Below are 16,876 nucleotides of genomic sequence, written 5' to 3' on the forward strand. Positions count from 1 at the left end.
TAGTACCCTGCACACTCCTGCAGTAGAGAATCTATCAAGCCAGGGATATAGTGCCATGCACTCTCTTTCAACAACCAATAAGTCCATCAACATCAATCATCATCATTCATCACTAAAATCTCATCTAAAACTGTTATTAGTTCTTAATTTCATAAGTTATCATCCATTCACAAGTTCTCAAAGCCAACGCCAATAAGGCACTTTGCAAGTTCACCCACAACTTCAAAAACCTAAGTCTCTATCTTCTAAACTTATTACCAGAAATTAACTAACTAACTTGTTTATTTTATTCTCCCATGTTTCAAAGCCTAAAAGAAGCTAAAAGGTCTTAAACAAGTGTTATGGAAGTTTACAAGCTTGCTAGGAAGATAATATAGTTAAAAGCAAAGTTTTTTTTATTGAAAAACAGGGCATTGTGCGTACCCATAGGGTTGTGTGTATGCACGCCCAAAAAAGTTTTCTCAACTAGTGCGTACGCATAGAGGTATGCGTATGCACACAAAGTAAAATTTCTTATTAGTGTGTACGCATGAATACGTGCAGATGCACTCAACAGAAGGCTCTTCCCATCTTGTACGTACGCATGATGTTGTGCGTACGCACAACATGCAAATTTCATAGGGTGTGTGTGCACACACCCCTCGTGCGCACGCACGGGCTATAACACCCGTTATGCTCGGTGCGTAGGCACAAGTGTGTGCGTGAGCACACAAACCAGAACTTCCAATATTCTGCAACATCACAGAATTTAGATTTTTGACACCAACTTCTAACGATTATATCTTTTTTCTAAAAAATTCTGATTTTCACAAAATCTATACCGTTTTGAAGCTCTATAAATTATCTTTAATTTGATACAAAATTCAATCAATTTCAAAAACCGAAGCTCAAGATATGATTTGCCAAAGTTGGCCTAAAATCCGTTTTTACCAAAAATCCTTAAACCTCAATTTTACCAAAACTCTCAATTCAAAACCACTTATTCCACATCCAAAATAGTCCCAATGTACCTAAATTATATTCATATACCTTCTCATCATTCCACAACTTAACAACATATATATCATCCATTCCATACACCAAATTCTTCTTATAAAACTCAAATCTCAATAAATAACATCACAAAATATCATTTCACCATCCTTAACATTTATCAACATCAACAAGCCTCATAATAATCATTATCCAACCCTATATCATAGATCAACATCATCATTTACCGAAATCATCACAATCATCAAAATCATCATACATCACAATTATCAACAACCAATTCAATCATATCCTAAGGTCTACTAGCCTAAGTGTCTAGAAATATTACATATTACATAGAGAAAACCAAAACCATACCGTGGCTGATTCTCCAAAAATCACAAACACCCAAAGCTTGATTCCAATAAGATTATCAAGCCTCAAGCACCAACACCACGTCCAAAACTCACCAAATATCAATCTATACACATATAACATACCAAGAATCACGCTATGGCTAATTAAAATATCAAACCACAAGAGTTTGAAGAGACTTACCTTACACAATGATATTAGGAATAAAATCCAATAATATTTCAATACTAGATCACCCCTAAATAACCAAAATCACAAAACTTACTCAAAAACCAAACCTAAAATTGCAGAAATGTTAGGGCAGGAAACTGGAGTGCGACTTTTGAGTTCTTACCAAAAAAAACTTAGTTAGAAATGAAGAGCACATATATGTTGGGCCTTGGGCCAAACTTAGGCCCTATCCAATCCGTTAGCATTTTTAACCTGTTTGACCTAGTTTGGGCTAAAACCTTGAAGATTAGTGTCCGGTTTTCGATTCTAAATTATTTTTGTCCTTTCAAAATAACAAATTAAATTTTTAGAATCTCATTTTTCTCAATACGTGGTACCGATCAGACTACAACTGGTACTGTTGGCTTAATTGTTGGTATGCATTTTTACAAAAAATTTTTGAAAAATATACATTTTCCCACCCAGAAAAATTCATTCAATTTAAATTTCGCCTTTTTGTTTTCAGAATAACATTTCTATATTTTCAAACCTATTTCGGGCAATTAAAAATTATTATTTTATTAAAGTGATTATTCCGGTTCTTACAACTATTGTGGATTTTACAAGAAACAGTCACACACCAACAAAATCTGGATTTCTTTAACGATGGGACAGTTCCAGTATATGTGGGGTTGGGCGCAAACTTCAGTGATGATACTAGGTACTTCGACAAAGTCAAAGCAGCCAAGAGAAATGGGTGAGCCAAATTCTGTTTAAACTATTCCATATTACACCTTCTTAAGGTGACTTAAAATTATTTATTCGTGTTAATGGTTCTATCTGATTTGCTGAATTTCTCACGCTTACATTAGACTATGTTAGTTACATTGTCTTGGTCAACTTGTTAGTGGTTGGTCAAGAATTGAGGGGGATGTTCATGTTACCATGTAGGAAGTTGATTTTTTTATATGAGAAGTGGATGTTTATTTGATTAATACTAATGCTCAGTTACTTGAATTGATAGATTCTACATGCACATGTTCCGCAGGTTTCTTTTGTTGTATGATTTGGGTTTGACTTAGTTTGATTTCAATCCATTTGTTAGTTATGTCCTATGTGATTTGGGAGTTAATTAAAAAAAAATTATTGTGCTTGTTTTGGCATAGTTAAATAATGTGCACTAGTATGAATGCAATAAAAAGTTGTTTTGTGTGTTTTGTTCTGTGTGTATTTTTGCTTCAGTGGTTAATTTCCCTATGTTTAAGCATTCATTGGTGGCTGTATGCATTCAAGGTCACAAAAAAGAGGATGCTAATACTGGATAGTTTGCATTCTGAGGTGCCTGATGCTGGTTGGACGAAAATAGATGCATATGCGGTAAAAAAAAGACTCCCGTGTAACTTGTCAACCTTTCTAGTGATTTAACCTGTAAGATATTATAACAATAAAACTGAACCTAGTTTTCAGGGAAGACTAACTGAAGACATGGTTAAAATGGTCATCCCCTCCTACGAGCACACTACAATTGGCCTGCTTCGTGCATACGCCAAAATCCCTAAACAACTAAATGGTTGACTTGCATCGAAACACACCAATATATGTATTTGTAATTCACTTTATATACATGTGTAGTATCTTGACAAAACCCATCTTCTTCATTTATGTACCTGCGATTGTGGCACCTATGCCATAAAATTCATGAAGAGGTGGACTGAAGACGGTCAATTAGATGAACGGGACAATATGAGCTTGCCAATCCTACTAGATTTATCTTATGTTCTGTGCAATACATATTTGTCTGACACTTCTAACCTCTCACTCACTACTAAATTTACCATACAGGATGTCCTAAAGTCTATCAAATCGAAATTGATGCTAGACATCGTTTTGTGTCCACAAAATTCATTTGTTGATCAAGTGCGAATGGTATTGGAAGACCAATTTAAACCTCTACGCCGCAACCATCCAGGAAACAAGCGTAAAGAGGTGAGAACACCATTCAGAGCACCAAGCACAAGGACCATGATACAGCAGATTAAAGGATTATGCATGAAAAAGACTATCAAAGGGAGAAAAATAATAGCCGAAGAAAGTTAAATAGTACAATCCTCTTTAATATTGTTTATTCGTTGAATAGTTGGAGTTGTTTATAAGACAAAGTATGTTTTCCAGGCACAAACATATAAATGCTTCGTTCTTCTTTTAACTTGTTTGGTTCTGTTGTTGCAAAATTAGGCAAAATTAAGTTAAATCCAATCCAAATCAAATAAACACCAACTTTAAAATGAAAAAAATATCAGTATACCTAGTAAAATGAACATTCAACATATTTTATTGTATCTACTTAAATCCAATACAAATAAAATAAATATCCACCTTAGAATGAAATTAATCATCCACATACCTAGTAAAATGAATATCCAGCATATTTTAGATTGACCATAACTTCTAGCATACGCAATAATCTTCTCATTCATTAGACACTTAACTTAATAGTGACATATGTTTTATAATTTATTAATGTATACATTAGGTAAATGACAAACTTAAATAGGATTTAGCGAGTTAGTAAAATTTTTGTGATAATAGGCTCCATGCTCACAATATTTTTTTAACAAAGTCTTCTATTTTAATCACTTATATCTAAATGTAATATCCCTCAAACCAAACTTGAATTCAACCAATGTTAAACTAAATCAAATCTAAACCACATAACAAAAGAAACTTGCGGAACATGTGTATGCAGCACAAAGTAAATCATTAAAATAACAATGGTATACCCAAATAAACATCCACATCAGAATGAAAATAACCATCCGCATACATAGTAAAATTGACATCCAACATATTTGATAAGAAACAACTAATGAATTGACTGAAAAATATTCCATTTAACATAAAAAAATTACAATCACCATCACAAAAATAGTAGTATAGAATCCATATTCAACACATACTAGCTATTACCAAAAAGGTTTAACAAAGACATGAACCTGCCAAATCCTTGCGATTTATTCTGTCCAAAAGATGCATCAAACTCTCTATTTCCAGAGGATTATAAACGATTATACTGAAAAATCTCCACACAGACAAAGATATGTGAATAACTCCACAAACATATCTTAACAAAAGGTCCAAATTTAATTAACGCAAACACATACCGCGACTAAATTCCTCTTTTTCCTCCACACAGATTTTTGATTGACTTGTCCATATCAGCTTTAAGCCTTTTACTTTTTGGCCCACCATTTGTGGTGACTCTTGATGGGTCTTGAATGTCCTCTATGCCAACCATGCATAGACTCTGTGTGGCCAATGTATCAAGGGCATCGGCAACACTTTTGGACCGCATCTTGGTATGGTAATCAGTCAGCTTAGTCCTTCCATTGTCCAGAGTAGCATGCAACATGGTTGTTTCGTCGTCACAAGTCACGAATTTCTGAGTGACGTTAAAGAAGTGTGCACATAACTCTCTGAATAAGTTATAACTCTTATCTAAATAACTCACATCATGACTACTTTTAATGTAGATGTACTTTTGCTTTATGTTCTTCCTCCAATGAGGGAGAACACAATAGGCAGGAACTCTATTCACTTTGTAAGATGAAAACACAGCAACGCAGTGACAACACAGTATGCCTGAACTCTCGAACATGTTGCACTCCCATCAAAACTCATGAGTCGAGCAGTCAAACTGAATGCCGTAGGTAATGTACCAAGTCTTCTTATTAACTAGTTTTTCCTCTTCCACCTTCACATAAACCGAGTCACCCTCTTGTGCAAACGCATGGATAGTGCAATCCCTTTTTTAACTGAATTCTGTTTGGACTTCCTAAATATATCGCCGGTGTACTCCTGTTGAAATTATCTCTCAAAGGCAGAGCAAAATGCACACGTGATAACTCCTTTGCGTACTTTTCATGCTAGTTCCTTCTGCTCTTTGTTCCAAAGCATATTGTCATACTTATGGACGAACTAAACCAAATCAGTCTTACTATGTAAGAATCCCCCATAAAATGCGTGCATATTCTCACTCCTTTGTGTACTTTTCATACTAGTCTAAAATTCATCCTTGAAAAGATCAGAATCCACATTCATCGTTCGTCATAAAGGTCTACACAAAATAAACCATCCATAGCACCGATTAGACTCAACCAGAAGACCATAGTTAAATATCCAGCAAAAAACCGCAAAAATGCCATATATTCAGAAAAACATACAAGCACATCACAAACGTAAGCAATAACCAAAAATGATATAATTTTAAAGTAACGAACCTAATAGCCACGTGCTGTAATCTAGGTTGTACTCATCTATGAATTCAGCCCAATCATCCTCGAATGACTCCACCGAACGAGAGTTTCATACAATGTCGCTCAATTTAGCATTCAACTCTCTTAACCGAGCATAACCTATGAGCTTTTGCGGTATCTTCTTTAATATGTGTCAGATGCACCATCGGTGGCAAGTATACGATAAGACCTTTCTAATTGCACCAAACATGGACTTACACTAGTCCCTGATGATTTTCTATAGCGCAATTCCCATGCATTTCACCTATTGCGTGAACACCCACTCAAAATTAAGAATTTCCTCATTTTCTAGTAGAACACAGCCAAGAAGAATAAACTTTCCATGGTGATTGACACCGACAAAGGATGCAAACGTTAATCCATGCCTATACAAACAACAACTACATGTAAGAACATCCGACTATTGCAAAACAAAAAAGGCTTTCAAAATTCCAATGTAAAAACATATTACCTATTTGTCCTATATGTAGTATCAAACAATACCATATCTCCATAATATTCATACGATGCCCTACACCTTGCATCTACCCAGAATGCACTCCTAAACGTGTAATCTTCATCAACATTTATTGCATAAAAGAAGTTTGGATTGATCTCTTTCATTCGCATGAAGTAATTCAACATCCCCTTAACATCCGCATTGACATCCATAGACCAGAGTTTGGTTGTAATGTTATTTCTCACATCTTTTTTTGAGAAATCCAAGTCTGACGACCCACCAACCTCATTAGCCAGTGCTAGGTATGTCTTGTTGGGTCATGTGCTAGCATCATCATTATCCTCATTCACGCACTTAGCATACATGGTCAACTCTCTATACTCATGGTAGTGCACTGACTTTTTAGAAGAACATGGATGCGAATGCCTTAATTCTACCTTCAACAACACCTAATCTTCCTTCTCGCTATCAAACTTTGCATATATCCTTGCTCTACATCCCATGGCTATAATCTTGTTCTTCCATGTTGCTGTTCTCACACGAGACTCGTTAAAACACTCCCGATTATAATGAATAGATTGGTTAATCGGTTTCTTGAATTCCTTTGTTGTCTTGTTAAATGTTGTGGTCTTAATCTTACTTACAAAACTAACTTTTCTTGTATAGGTCGCATAAAATTCATGTGCCAGTTAAAAAGAATCAAAGTGCAATCAAACTCTTGGTATTTTTTTTTCACGAAGGTCACTGTGATCTGGTAACTACATATCAATTCACAACAAACATTGTTTAATACCACATATGATTAATAGGGGATTCTAAAATCTAGTTATTGTTAAATCAACAATAAATTACAATTTGAACCTCATGACTCAACTCCATCTCATCATTTTCTAGCTCAATAAGGCACATATCTTCCATGACCTGCAGTCAAACACAAACAAATAAAGTCGAAAAAAGGACCTAATTGAGATACCGTACCATGAAGTAAATATCAAAAAAATAAACAACCAGTCAACGACAAAAAAATTCACATAAACGCACAACAAGAGACATCCAGTTGTATTAAATCATCCATCAAGAAACAACCATCCTATTTTTTCCTAAACTCCAAAATGTCAGAAATTCTATTATGGTAGAATTAGGTGAAACCGTATGTAGTGTGAATGTGTTTAGGATACTAATCCTAATTTTTAAAATTTTAAAATCTGATATTAAATAATTGATTAAGAATCTAAATTTTAAAATTAATGTTACCTTCTCTTTTAATCTATTTTTCGCGTTGTTTACTATATGCGTTGTTTTCTATACTTTCTTTTTTTATTTAAATCATATGATATCTAAATTTTACTGGGTAACAATTTTATAATTTAAAAATTTTAGACTGGTTCCATAATTTTTAGATTTTAGGGTTAAGTATGATTTTAGTTCTTAAGGTATAAGCAAAAAATTATTTTCGTCCCTAACCTTTTTTTTATACAAAATCATCCCTAAGGTTTAAAACCAAATTTTAAAATCGTACTTTTTACTTAAATCTTAAACTTTTGGACCAAATTATTCATAATAAAAAATTATAAAATAAAATAAAAAAATAAGAGAAGGAGAGTGTTTCTACTCCTGCGAAAGAGGAAAAGAAGAAGAGGAAGAGGGAAGGAAAGAAAAAGAAGAAGTTGTCCACGATCCACCTCTACCTCTACTTCCACTGCCAAAAATTTAAAACCATGTTAAACCTTAGGGACGATTTTAAAACTAAATTAAACCTTAGGGACCATTTTGTATGCAAAAAAAAAAAAATTAGAGACAAAAAAATTTTTTAAACTATACCTTAAAAATCAAAATCGTACTTAATCCTAAATTTTAATATTTTAAATTATTAAATTATAAATGATCTAATTTAATCTAAATTGTAATAAATTATATCAATTTTTATATTTTTAATTGATCCAATTGTACTATAAAAAAACTGTGTCAGATTTTACTCATAAATCGTAACAAAAGTGTCTCGAAATTTACTCATAAATCGTTTTAAACTATTGGAATTTAGCTTTTAAATGAAAATCATCACCTTTTTGGACGATTTACATGTGTTTTTAACATATATTAACATAGCATAATTTATCTTCATTTTCAGTTGGAATTTTAACTTGTAAATTGTCTAAAGGTAAATACAATTTACAATCTAACCTAAAGCCAGAGTATCCTAGGACTATTTATATAAATAATAAAAGAGGACTTTGTGCATGTGATTTTTGTTTAGAAGAATTATGGAATATTATTTTCTCCTTAATTTATATATTATCAAATACAAAATCTCTGATATGCACTGTATTTCGAAAATTAACCTCCCTCAAAAAAATCAGAAATACTTTTGATGGAGTGAGAGTGTGTCTAACATGTCTCAACAATAAAAACCGAGATCTCCGTTAAAATAATATATATAACAACTAAAATAATTTGAGCAATTATATAAAATTTATAAATATGTTTCAACACAGTAATCGTGTTTTTATTAATAATTTAAAGGCATTTAAAAATTTATGAGCCAATAATAAAAATTTGTAAAATAATTCATAGACAATTTGAAATTAAAAATACTAATAAAGTAAAAAATAATTAAAATTAACACTAAATGTCTTAAAGATATTTACTAATTAAGATTAACGAAATTAAAAAATTATTCCTCTCAAAGTTTGAGAGCTCTCACAAAGAAATTTGGATTCTTTAAAATAAAAAAAATTAATAAAGTAATAAAGTGGAAAGTTGATTGACATTAAATTTATAACTTCTATCACATGCGAGCCTAACTATTTTAATTTAAATTTGATTAATCTACATTTTTTAACTTTATTACCAACTTTTTCATTTTAAAAAATTTGATGCCTCACAATATATCATGTCTCATTTTGTCTTTTGATGTCCCAAAAGCGTGACATAATTAAAACTCTTCGGTAAGAAACTCACTTGACATTCAAAATAACCAAAATTACTCACAAATCAACTTTTTTCACAAAGTGAACCCACTAATTTTGTTTATATCAATTATGTTAAGTGTATATTAAAATTAGTTATCATATATTTGAGTATAAATATATATTTTTAATTTATTTTTAATGTGTATTTTATATTTTAATATATATTTTATACTACTAGTGATTAATTTTGGTATACAAATAAAATTTTTACTTTTATAAATATATAAGGGCATTTTTTACTTGTAAGTATGTAGATATCTTGTTTAAAATAAGACGTGTAAACGGATTTATGTGATATACTTTATTTAATAGTATATATATAAAAAATAATTAATATGTGTAACAAAATATGAATATATATAATATACCGCAACTTGTAAATATCAGAAGCATTTTTTTTTAAATAAATCACGAAATAGGAGATTCTTACTTCATCAAATAATATTTTATCTTTAATTTTAAAAATGCTAAAAAAAGGAGAAAAACCAGAAAAAAAGAAAGTGAAATACATGATTTAAAAAATAAATAAGTAAACTAGAATATGAGAAAGTTTTCCTCCATAAATCAAACAAGAATTTTTCATAGATACTATGGCAAACTTCTATTTCTATTTTAGGATGAGCGTGTTTTTTATTAGTGATTACTGAAACTTTCTGATGCTGAATAAATAACTTAATCGAACAAAATGAAGAGAAAGACAAAGCTTTTCATCATAGCTTAGAACTAGCCAGACAATGTACTCCAATCTCCAAAAGAATTATACTCCAATATCAAAAAAAGGAAAGAATAAGCTAATATTGTGGCTAATTTTTTTGTATATTGTATAAATATATGTGTAATACATTGTTATGGGAAGATTAGGTGTTTTTTTTTATATGGTGTTTTATTCAAATCGGACGGTCCGATTTGTTTGGAAAAAAAGTAAAGTACAAATCAAAGGGTCCGATTTGTTTGATAAAAAAAACTACAAATTGCATGGTCCATTTTGTATTTTTAATTTTTTTTATTTTTTAAAATAGAAATCGGACGGTCCGATTTCAACATTAAAAGTTTTTTTATTTTCAAAAACACAAATCGGACCATCCGATTTGTGATTATTGATTTAAAAAATGAAACAAATCGGAGAGATCAATTTATTCACATTATAGCAATAAAAAACTCATCTCTTCTCCCATCATTATGAGATGCACTCAACTCTCTCCCACACAAAAAATAATAAGCGTAATATTGTTTGTCTTAGTTAGGGTCTAGAAAGCGAGGAATCTGTCCTATGCAAATATACAAATCAGAAAGAGCTTCTCTTGTTCAGATTTCCAATGTTATTCGCTCTTCCAACTTCCAAGTACCATTTGATAGTGACATGCAAGAACTTTTACCAGCGTTCCGTTTGAGTAAAATTCAAATTTAACAATATATTATATCTAAATATTTAAATATAAATTTATAACTTGGCCACTATCATATGCTCATATCATTCATTTTAGAGTTTTTTCGTTCTTTATTTTTGTTTTTGTTTTCTTTATTTCTCTTCGGTTTCATAGTGCTAAACTGCTAGAAAATGTATAATTATATGTGAAGTTATTTTTGGGGCAAATTACTTCAATAAACCAAATGGCATTTAATATTATCTGAATGTCCAAAATCAGAAAATGCAACGTTAAAGTTCTAAAGCACATTTTTATATAAATCAAATTGAGTCAATTCAATTTGGTAAAACACGTAATAAATCGAATTCATTGTATTCGAATTATTTGAAAAAGTTCTTGAATGAAAATCGAATCAATTCAATTCGATTTGACATCTTCCTACTAAATCAAAATAAATGGACTCGATTTAAAGATGAACGTAAATCAAAACGATTGAATTCGATTTGTAAATGAACGTAAATCAAATCATTTGAATTTGATTTATCCATGCACGTACGTTATGGTAAATCGAAACTTATTGCTTTGATTTACTGTGTTTGTTACTATAGGAATAATTAGAAGACATTTAATTAGATTTACAGAGCACTGAGGTGTATAAAAACGAGTTCATACACGAAATTTTGTAGAAGAGTGAGATTCATAATGGCTAGTGATGAGAGTTTTGTAGTTCTTGTGCACTATAGAGGGTCAATTAAGAAAAAAACGCGATCAGGAATTAAGTTCACTAACAAGGATCTGCTGAGTATTTTTCTCAAACCTTCGACTAGTTTTGCTGAGTTTAAGAGTACTATACTCCAGACACTAGGATTGCAAGGTGTGAAATGGGTGGAGAAGTTGTTCTATAGAATCCCGGTTTTTGTATTACGCGATGATGTCAAGTATGATTCATTCGTTATTAGCAGTGACAAAGATTTCCAAGTGCTATTCCATTGTCGCAGTTAGTTTCCTGAGGTGAGGACTCCGGAGCTGTTGGCAATGGCATCTAGTTCTAGAGGTTCGAATAGGAATCTCCACTCCACATGACATCTAGCCTGCTCTAGTACCATGCCTGTTGGATCCTCGTCAACAGTGCCGGTGATTGCACCTGAGCCAGATTTAGTAGCTTCACCGTCCTTTGCAGTTAATCTGAATCGCAGTTGTAATGCATTAGTTGGTGAGGTTGGACCATTGGGGGAGGTTGCTTTTGAGACGCCCAGTTCTCCTGCGATGGTTCCGGTTTTCGGAGAGGTTGGAGCACCCGATGGGGTTAAGGATGCATTGCATGATGATGATGATGATTATGATGATGATGATGATGTGGAGCCTGCCACGATTGCTGATGATAGCGACAATGAGACACCACGGACGACTCCAGCTGTGGGTGGGCGAGCATCTAGTTCAGGTATTAATTAGTACCCCCTGCACTTCTCTGCTCTGGACTTGGATGCCATGGCACCTCAGGGAGATCCCAGTGTACCTGTTGGCTTCGGGGCAAGAGACACGCAAAATGCTAGAGGTGTATCTAAATTTCAGGTCGGTCAACAGTTTCAAGATAAAGAGGAAGTCATATTTAGCATGAAGACATATAGTATTTGCCGTGGGGTTGAGTACAAGGTATTGGAATCGAATCCTCGCAAGTACTATGGCAAGTGTAAGGACTTCGGGGGCGGGTGCGCATGGCTCATCTGGGTTAGCCTCCGCCAGCGCAAAGGTATTTGGGAGGTAAAACAGTACAATGGTCCTCATATTTGTCTAGCCACATTGATCTCTAGTTACCATAGAAAGCTTGATTATCATCTCATGTTGGCCTTCATATTGCCCATGATTAGAGCTAATGCTGCCACGTCGATCATGATACTATAGAATGCCACGGTGGCACACTTTGGCTTCAGACCGACGTACAGGAGGGTTTGGATGGCCAAACAGAAGGTCGTGTCACAAATTTACAGAGACTGGAAAGATTTGTACAATGACTGCCACGATGGGTATTGGGTTTGTAGATCACTATGCCATGCAGTGTAGCTATGTTGAAGACGAGTCCTGTTTGAGTTGGTGGGCAAGTAGATAACTTTACAGCTTATTTCCGTCGTCTGTTTTGGACATTCCCACCGTGTGTTGAGGCATTTCGACATTGCAAGCCATTGGTCAATGTGGACGGTACCCACTTGTACAGTAAATACGGTGGTACACTGCTTATCGCGATTGCACAGGATAGCAATTCCAACATCATTCCTATTGTTTTTACACTTGTGGAAGGTGAAAATTCAGAGTCGTAATCATTCTTTCTATCTTACCTTCGGGCTCATGTGACGCCTCAACCGAGTATACTAGTCATATCAGATAGGCACAACGGGATAAAGGCTGCGTTGGAAGCTCCTAATGGCGAATGGCTTCCACCTACTGCATATAGGGTGTTCTGCATCCGTCACGTGGCGGCTAATTTTGCCTTGACTTTCAAGGGCAAGGATGCAAGGAGGCTATTAGTGAATACTGCATATGCGAAGACTGAGGTCGAGTTTCATTACTGCTATGTGCGACTGGCCTAATCGAATAGACTACGCATATTGGACTCAGCATCGGAAAGAAGGTCGCAGAATCGGACACATGACTACGAATATATCTGAGTTTGTGAACTTGATCCTAAAGGGTATGATGAACCTTCCGATATGTGCATTGGTGAAGGCCACATATGGGATATTGGCCGAGCTATTCGTTCGGAAGGGAAGAGAGGCCGAGGCACAGTTAGGCACGGGGCAGCAGTTTAGTCAGCATCTGCTTAAGGCGATCGAGGCCAACCTGAAGGCCTCAAGGTGCTTTACCGTGACTTTGTATGACAGGGATAGCTCAGAGTTTACAGTGACTGAGACCACTCCGACAGGGAACTTTTCACTTGGCTCATACAGAGTATCCCTCACGGACTAGACATGTGATTGTGGCTATTTACAGGCACTTCATTATCCACGCCGGTATTGTGCATATGCACGCTTGATGTGGTCCACCTATGTCCACGAGGTATATCGTCTTAGCTCCGTGTGTGATGTTTATCGGATGAGATTCATACCTCTGATTCCTGAGGGATTCTTGCCACCATATGATGGTCCAGTCGTCATACCGGATTCAGCCAAGAGACGTGCATCTAAGGGATGCCCTAAGACCACCAGGATTCGTAATTCCATGGGCGAGGCTGACCCAAACCGGCCCAAGAGATGTGGACTTTGCTGACAACTCGGCCACACACATAGGAGTTGTCCTCAGAGAGGAGTGACGATTGGTTCCGCAACTGCCAGTAATATGTAGTGTTTATGCTTTTTATTGTGTCATGTTGTATTTCAGTTTAAAGTTTTTTTTCCAATGTACGATTTATTTTAAGTCATAGCTATCTACTGTGGATGTTAATTTAAATTTATCATGCATTGTGTTTTAACAATATTCAAGTCTTTGGATTAGTGAATACTTATGTTCATAAAGTTTATCAGTGAATTCTTTTTCATAAGACAATATAACATAACAAAGTTTTGCGTAACATAAATACTCAACATACATAACTAAAATTGAAGTACAGATAACGGAATACATAAAACATGGCAAATAAATAAGTCTCCATACATAACTAACACTGGAATACATAAAACATGTAACTAAGCTGCTATGTCCTCATAGGATATGTGATTCGGTAAAATAGCGCCAAAGACGTCTGACCCGCTTGCCTCTCTGTGCTAGAGGGACCTCATCACCATCCTCGTCATCGTCACCATCCCCATCACCGTCTCCTCCATCTGTGCAGATTCGGTTGTTCCCAAGTTGTTTTCAGAGATTTTTGATTCTGGGTGGTGGGGTATGTGGTTTCCTAGTTCGAATGAAGTTAATTCGATTTGCTTATATAGCAAAGATCCATGCAAATCAAATCAATTAGATTAGAATTATGTTACGCGTTAGATATATGTTCGATTTACAAAATCATCAAATCGAATCCAATGGTTTCGAATTACCTTGGACTTTTTATCCGCTGGCTAAATCGAATCTTCTTAGTTCGATTTACACCTATTTATAAATCGAATTCATTAAATTCGATTTATTAACATTTTATCCATGAATGTAATTCGAATTGAATTGATTCGATTTTCATTCAAAAACTTTTTCAAATAATTTGAATCCAATAGATTCGATTTACTACGTGTTTCACCAAATCGAATTGACTTAATTCAATTTATATAAAAATATGCTTTAGAACTTTCACGTTACATTTTTGAATTTGGGACATTCAGATAATATTAAGTGCTATTTGGTTTATTAAAGTAATTTGTCCTTATTTTTCATTAATTTTTTTCCGTTCAATGCTTTTCTGTTGCTTTTATATATATATATAATAATTTAATAAAAATCCTCTCTTTTCTATTTATCAAGATAATTGTCTGACTAAATTAACAATAAAATTAATGGAGTAGCATGTCGTCATTATTTGTATTCAAATACAAAGTAAAATACATATTCACATGAAATTGTAACCATATATATTGCGGGTTTAAACCTTTCTATTTTTGATAAAAAAAAAATTACAATCATATATATATTTTTTTATAAAAATAATTATTTGTAACCATAAATTTTATATATGAACATTAAAAAAATACCTATTAAACAAAAAAAATTAACATTATATTTATAAAAGATGGAATTTTGTGTGACAAAAATATTTAAATCTTAATTATTTTGTTAATTTTTAATAAAATTTATAAATTATTCCTATTCTTTATCTTCAACCTCAACTCTATCACCGTCTCTTTTTAAAAAAATTCTAAATTTTCACAACTCTTTATGGTCACCAAAAGTACAACTTCTTTCAAATTTGAAATTGACATCGTGTTTTTCTACTCTGTCTCGTAGTGCCAATTTAGGATTTTTTTTTGCTATCCAATTCTAAATTTCTAATTCAGTATATTCTTAAGTTCAAACAATGACAAAAAGAAACTAAAAGTCTCCTCAAACCAACTTAGTTTCGACCCCTTCCACCGTCGGTATTTTTTCCTCGCTCTTTGTCGCTGTGCCGAAATTAAGCATCGCCCTCACTTCCTTATTCTCCGAGAACAACCCCTTTCGAAACAAGCCTACTCAACTTTCTCAGGAATCAAATGAACAAACTCAAATTCTTAACAATGTTGGATCCACACACCACGATATCAGCGAGGAGAAGAGGAAGAAGAAAACCTTAGAGGAGAAGTCCTCCACCAATTTCGCAATTGAAATTTCGGAGAAGAGGAAGAAGAAGAAAAGAAAAGAGCTTGAGAAAGAATGAGAGGAGAGGAAGTACAGTGCGGTGGTGGATAAAGAAAAAGAAGTCTTTGTTAAAGAATAAAAAATTGAAGAGAGTATAGTGGAGTTAAGGTTGAAAATAAAAGATATGAGTAAATTGAGAATTTTATTAAAAAGTCAATAAAAAATTATTTGAATATTTTTGTCACACAAAATTCATCTTTAATAAATATAATATTAGTTTTTTTTATTTGATAATATTTTTGTTCATATTCACCTCAACCAATTCGATAGTTACTTGCTCAAACAATTTGTATTTCTTTTAATTTTCTGTCTTGCTTTGTATATTGTTTTGCACATGTCATTCTTAAAATCGCGTAACGATTGAATGTAAGAAAATAACAATTTCACCTTATATGATCTCTTCATATATTTTAAGATAAGGAGTATTTTAGTAGTTTAATTTTTATGCTTTGTAAGCATATGAATTTTCAGTATTGAAATTCATTAAACGTTAGTAGTATAATATAAATAAAGAACTGAAAGCAGATTTATCCTAATAGTAGGCAGCTTAGGATCGTTTAAATAAGATTCGGAATTTGAAATTTGTTGGCGTGACATTTATATATTCTTATTGAAAAATGATTATGATTATCAAATACGTAATCTAAATTTTAAAGCAAGTTTAAATTAATTGAGTGAACTACCAATTCGGGTTCTATTCATTTTTTAGAATGACAATATCGCTTTTTACAATAAAAACGATCCATTTCGATTTATATTCTTTATTTTCGTGATATAACGCAGTCTCTGTGGGTGTTTTTCCATTAACTATGAACGAAAAATACTTACGTGTCAGGTACAGAAATGGACAGGTACCTGATTATCTCTAAATTAAAATTAATTAGAGTTTATTTTTTCCTATTCTTTAAATAATATATTTTTGAAATTTTTTTTATTCATTATATTAATATTTTTTCAATAAATTATTGAATATATAAC

General features: G+C 33.1%; 1 protein-coding gene across 1 annotated transcript; it reads right to left on the reverse strand.

Annotated features, from left to right (window-relative positions):
• Window positions 1-4,663: 4,663 nt before the first annotated feature.
• Window positions 4,664-5,152, reverse strand: LOC107466070 (uncharacterized). Its single transcript, XM_016085055.1, has one exon. It carries the CDS (start codon window positions 5,150-5,152, stop codon window positions 4,664-4,666), a length of 489 nt encoding a protein of 162 aa, XP_015940541.1.
• Between the last annotated feature and the right edge of the window lie 11,724 nt (window positions 5,153-16,876).

Source organism: Arachis duranensis, chromosome 9 (assembly GCF_000817695.3).
Source record: "Arachis duranensis cultivar V14167 chromosome 9, aradu.V14167.gnm2.J7QH, whole genome shotgun sequence".
Lineage (NCBI taxonomy): Eukaryota > Viridiplantae > Streptophyta > Magnoliopsida > Fabales > Fabaceae > Arachis > Arachis duranensis.

Coding starts and splice junctions, on each gene's coding strand:
- LOC107466070 (XM_016085055.1), bottom strand. CDS start 5,152: ATGTTCGAGAGTTCAGGCATACTGTGTTGTCACTGCGTTGCTGTGTTT.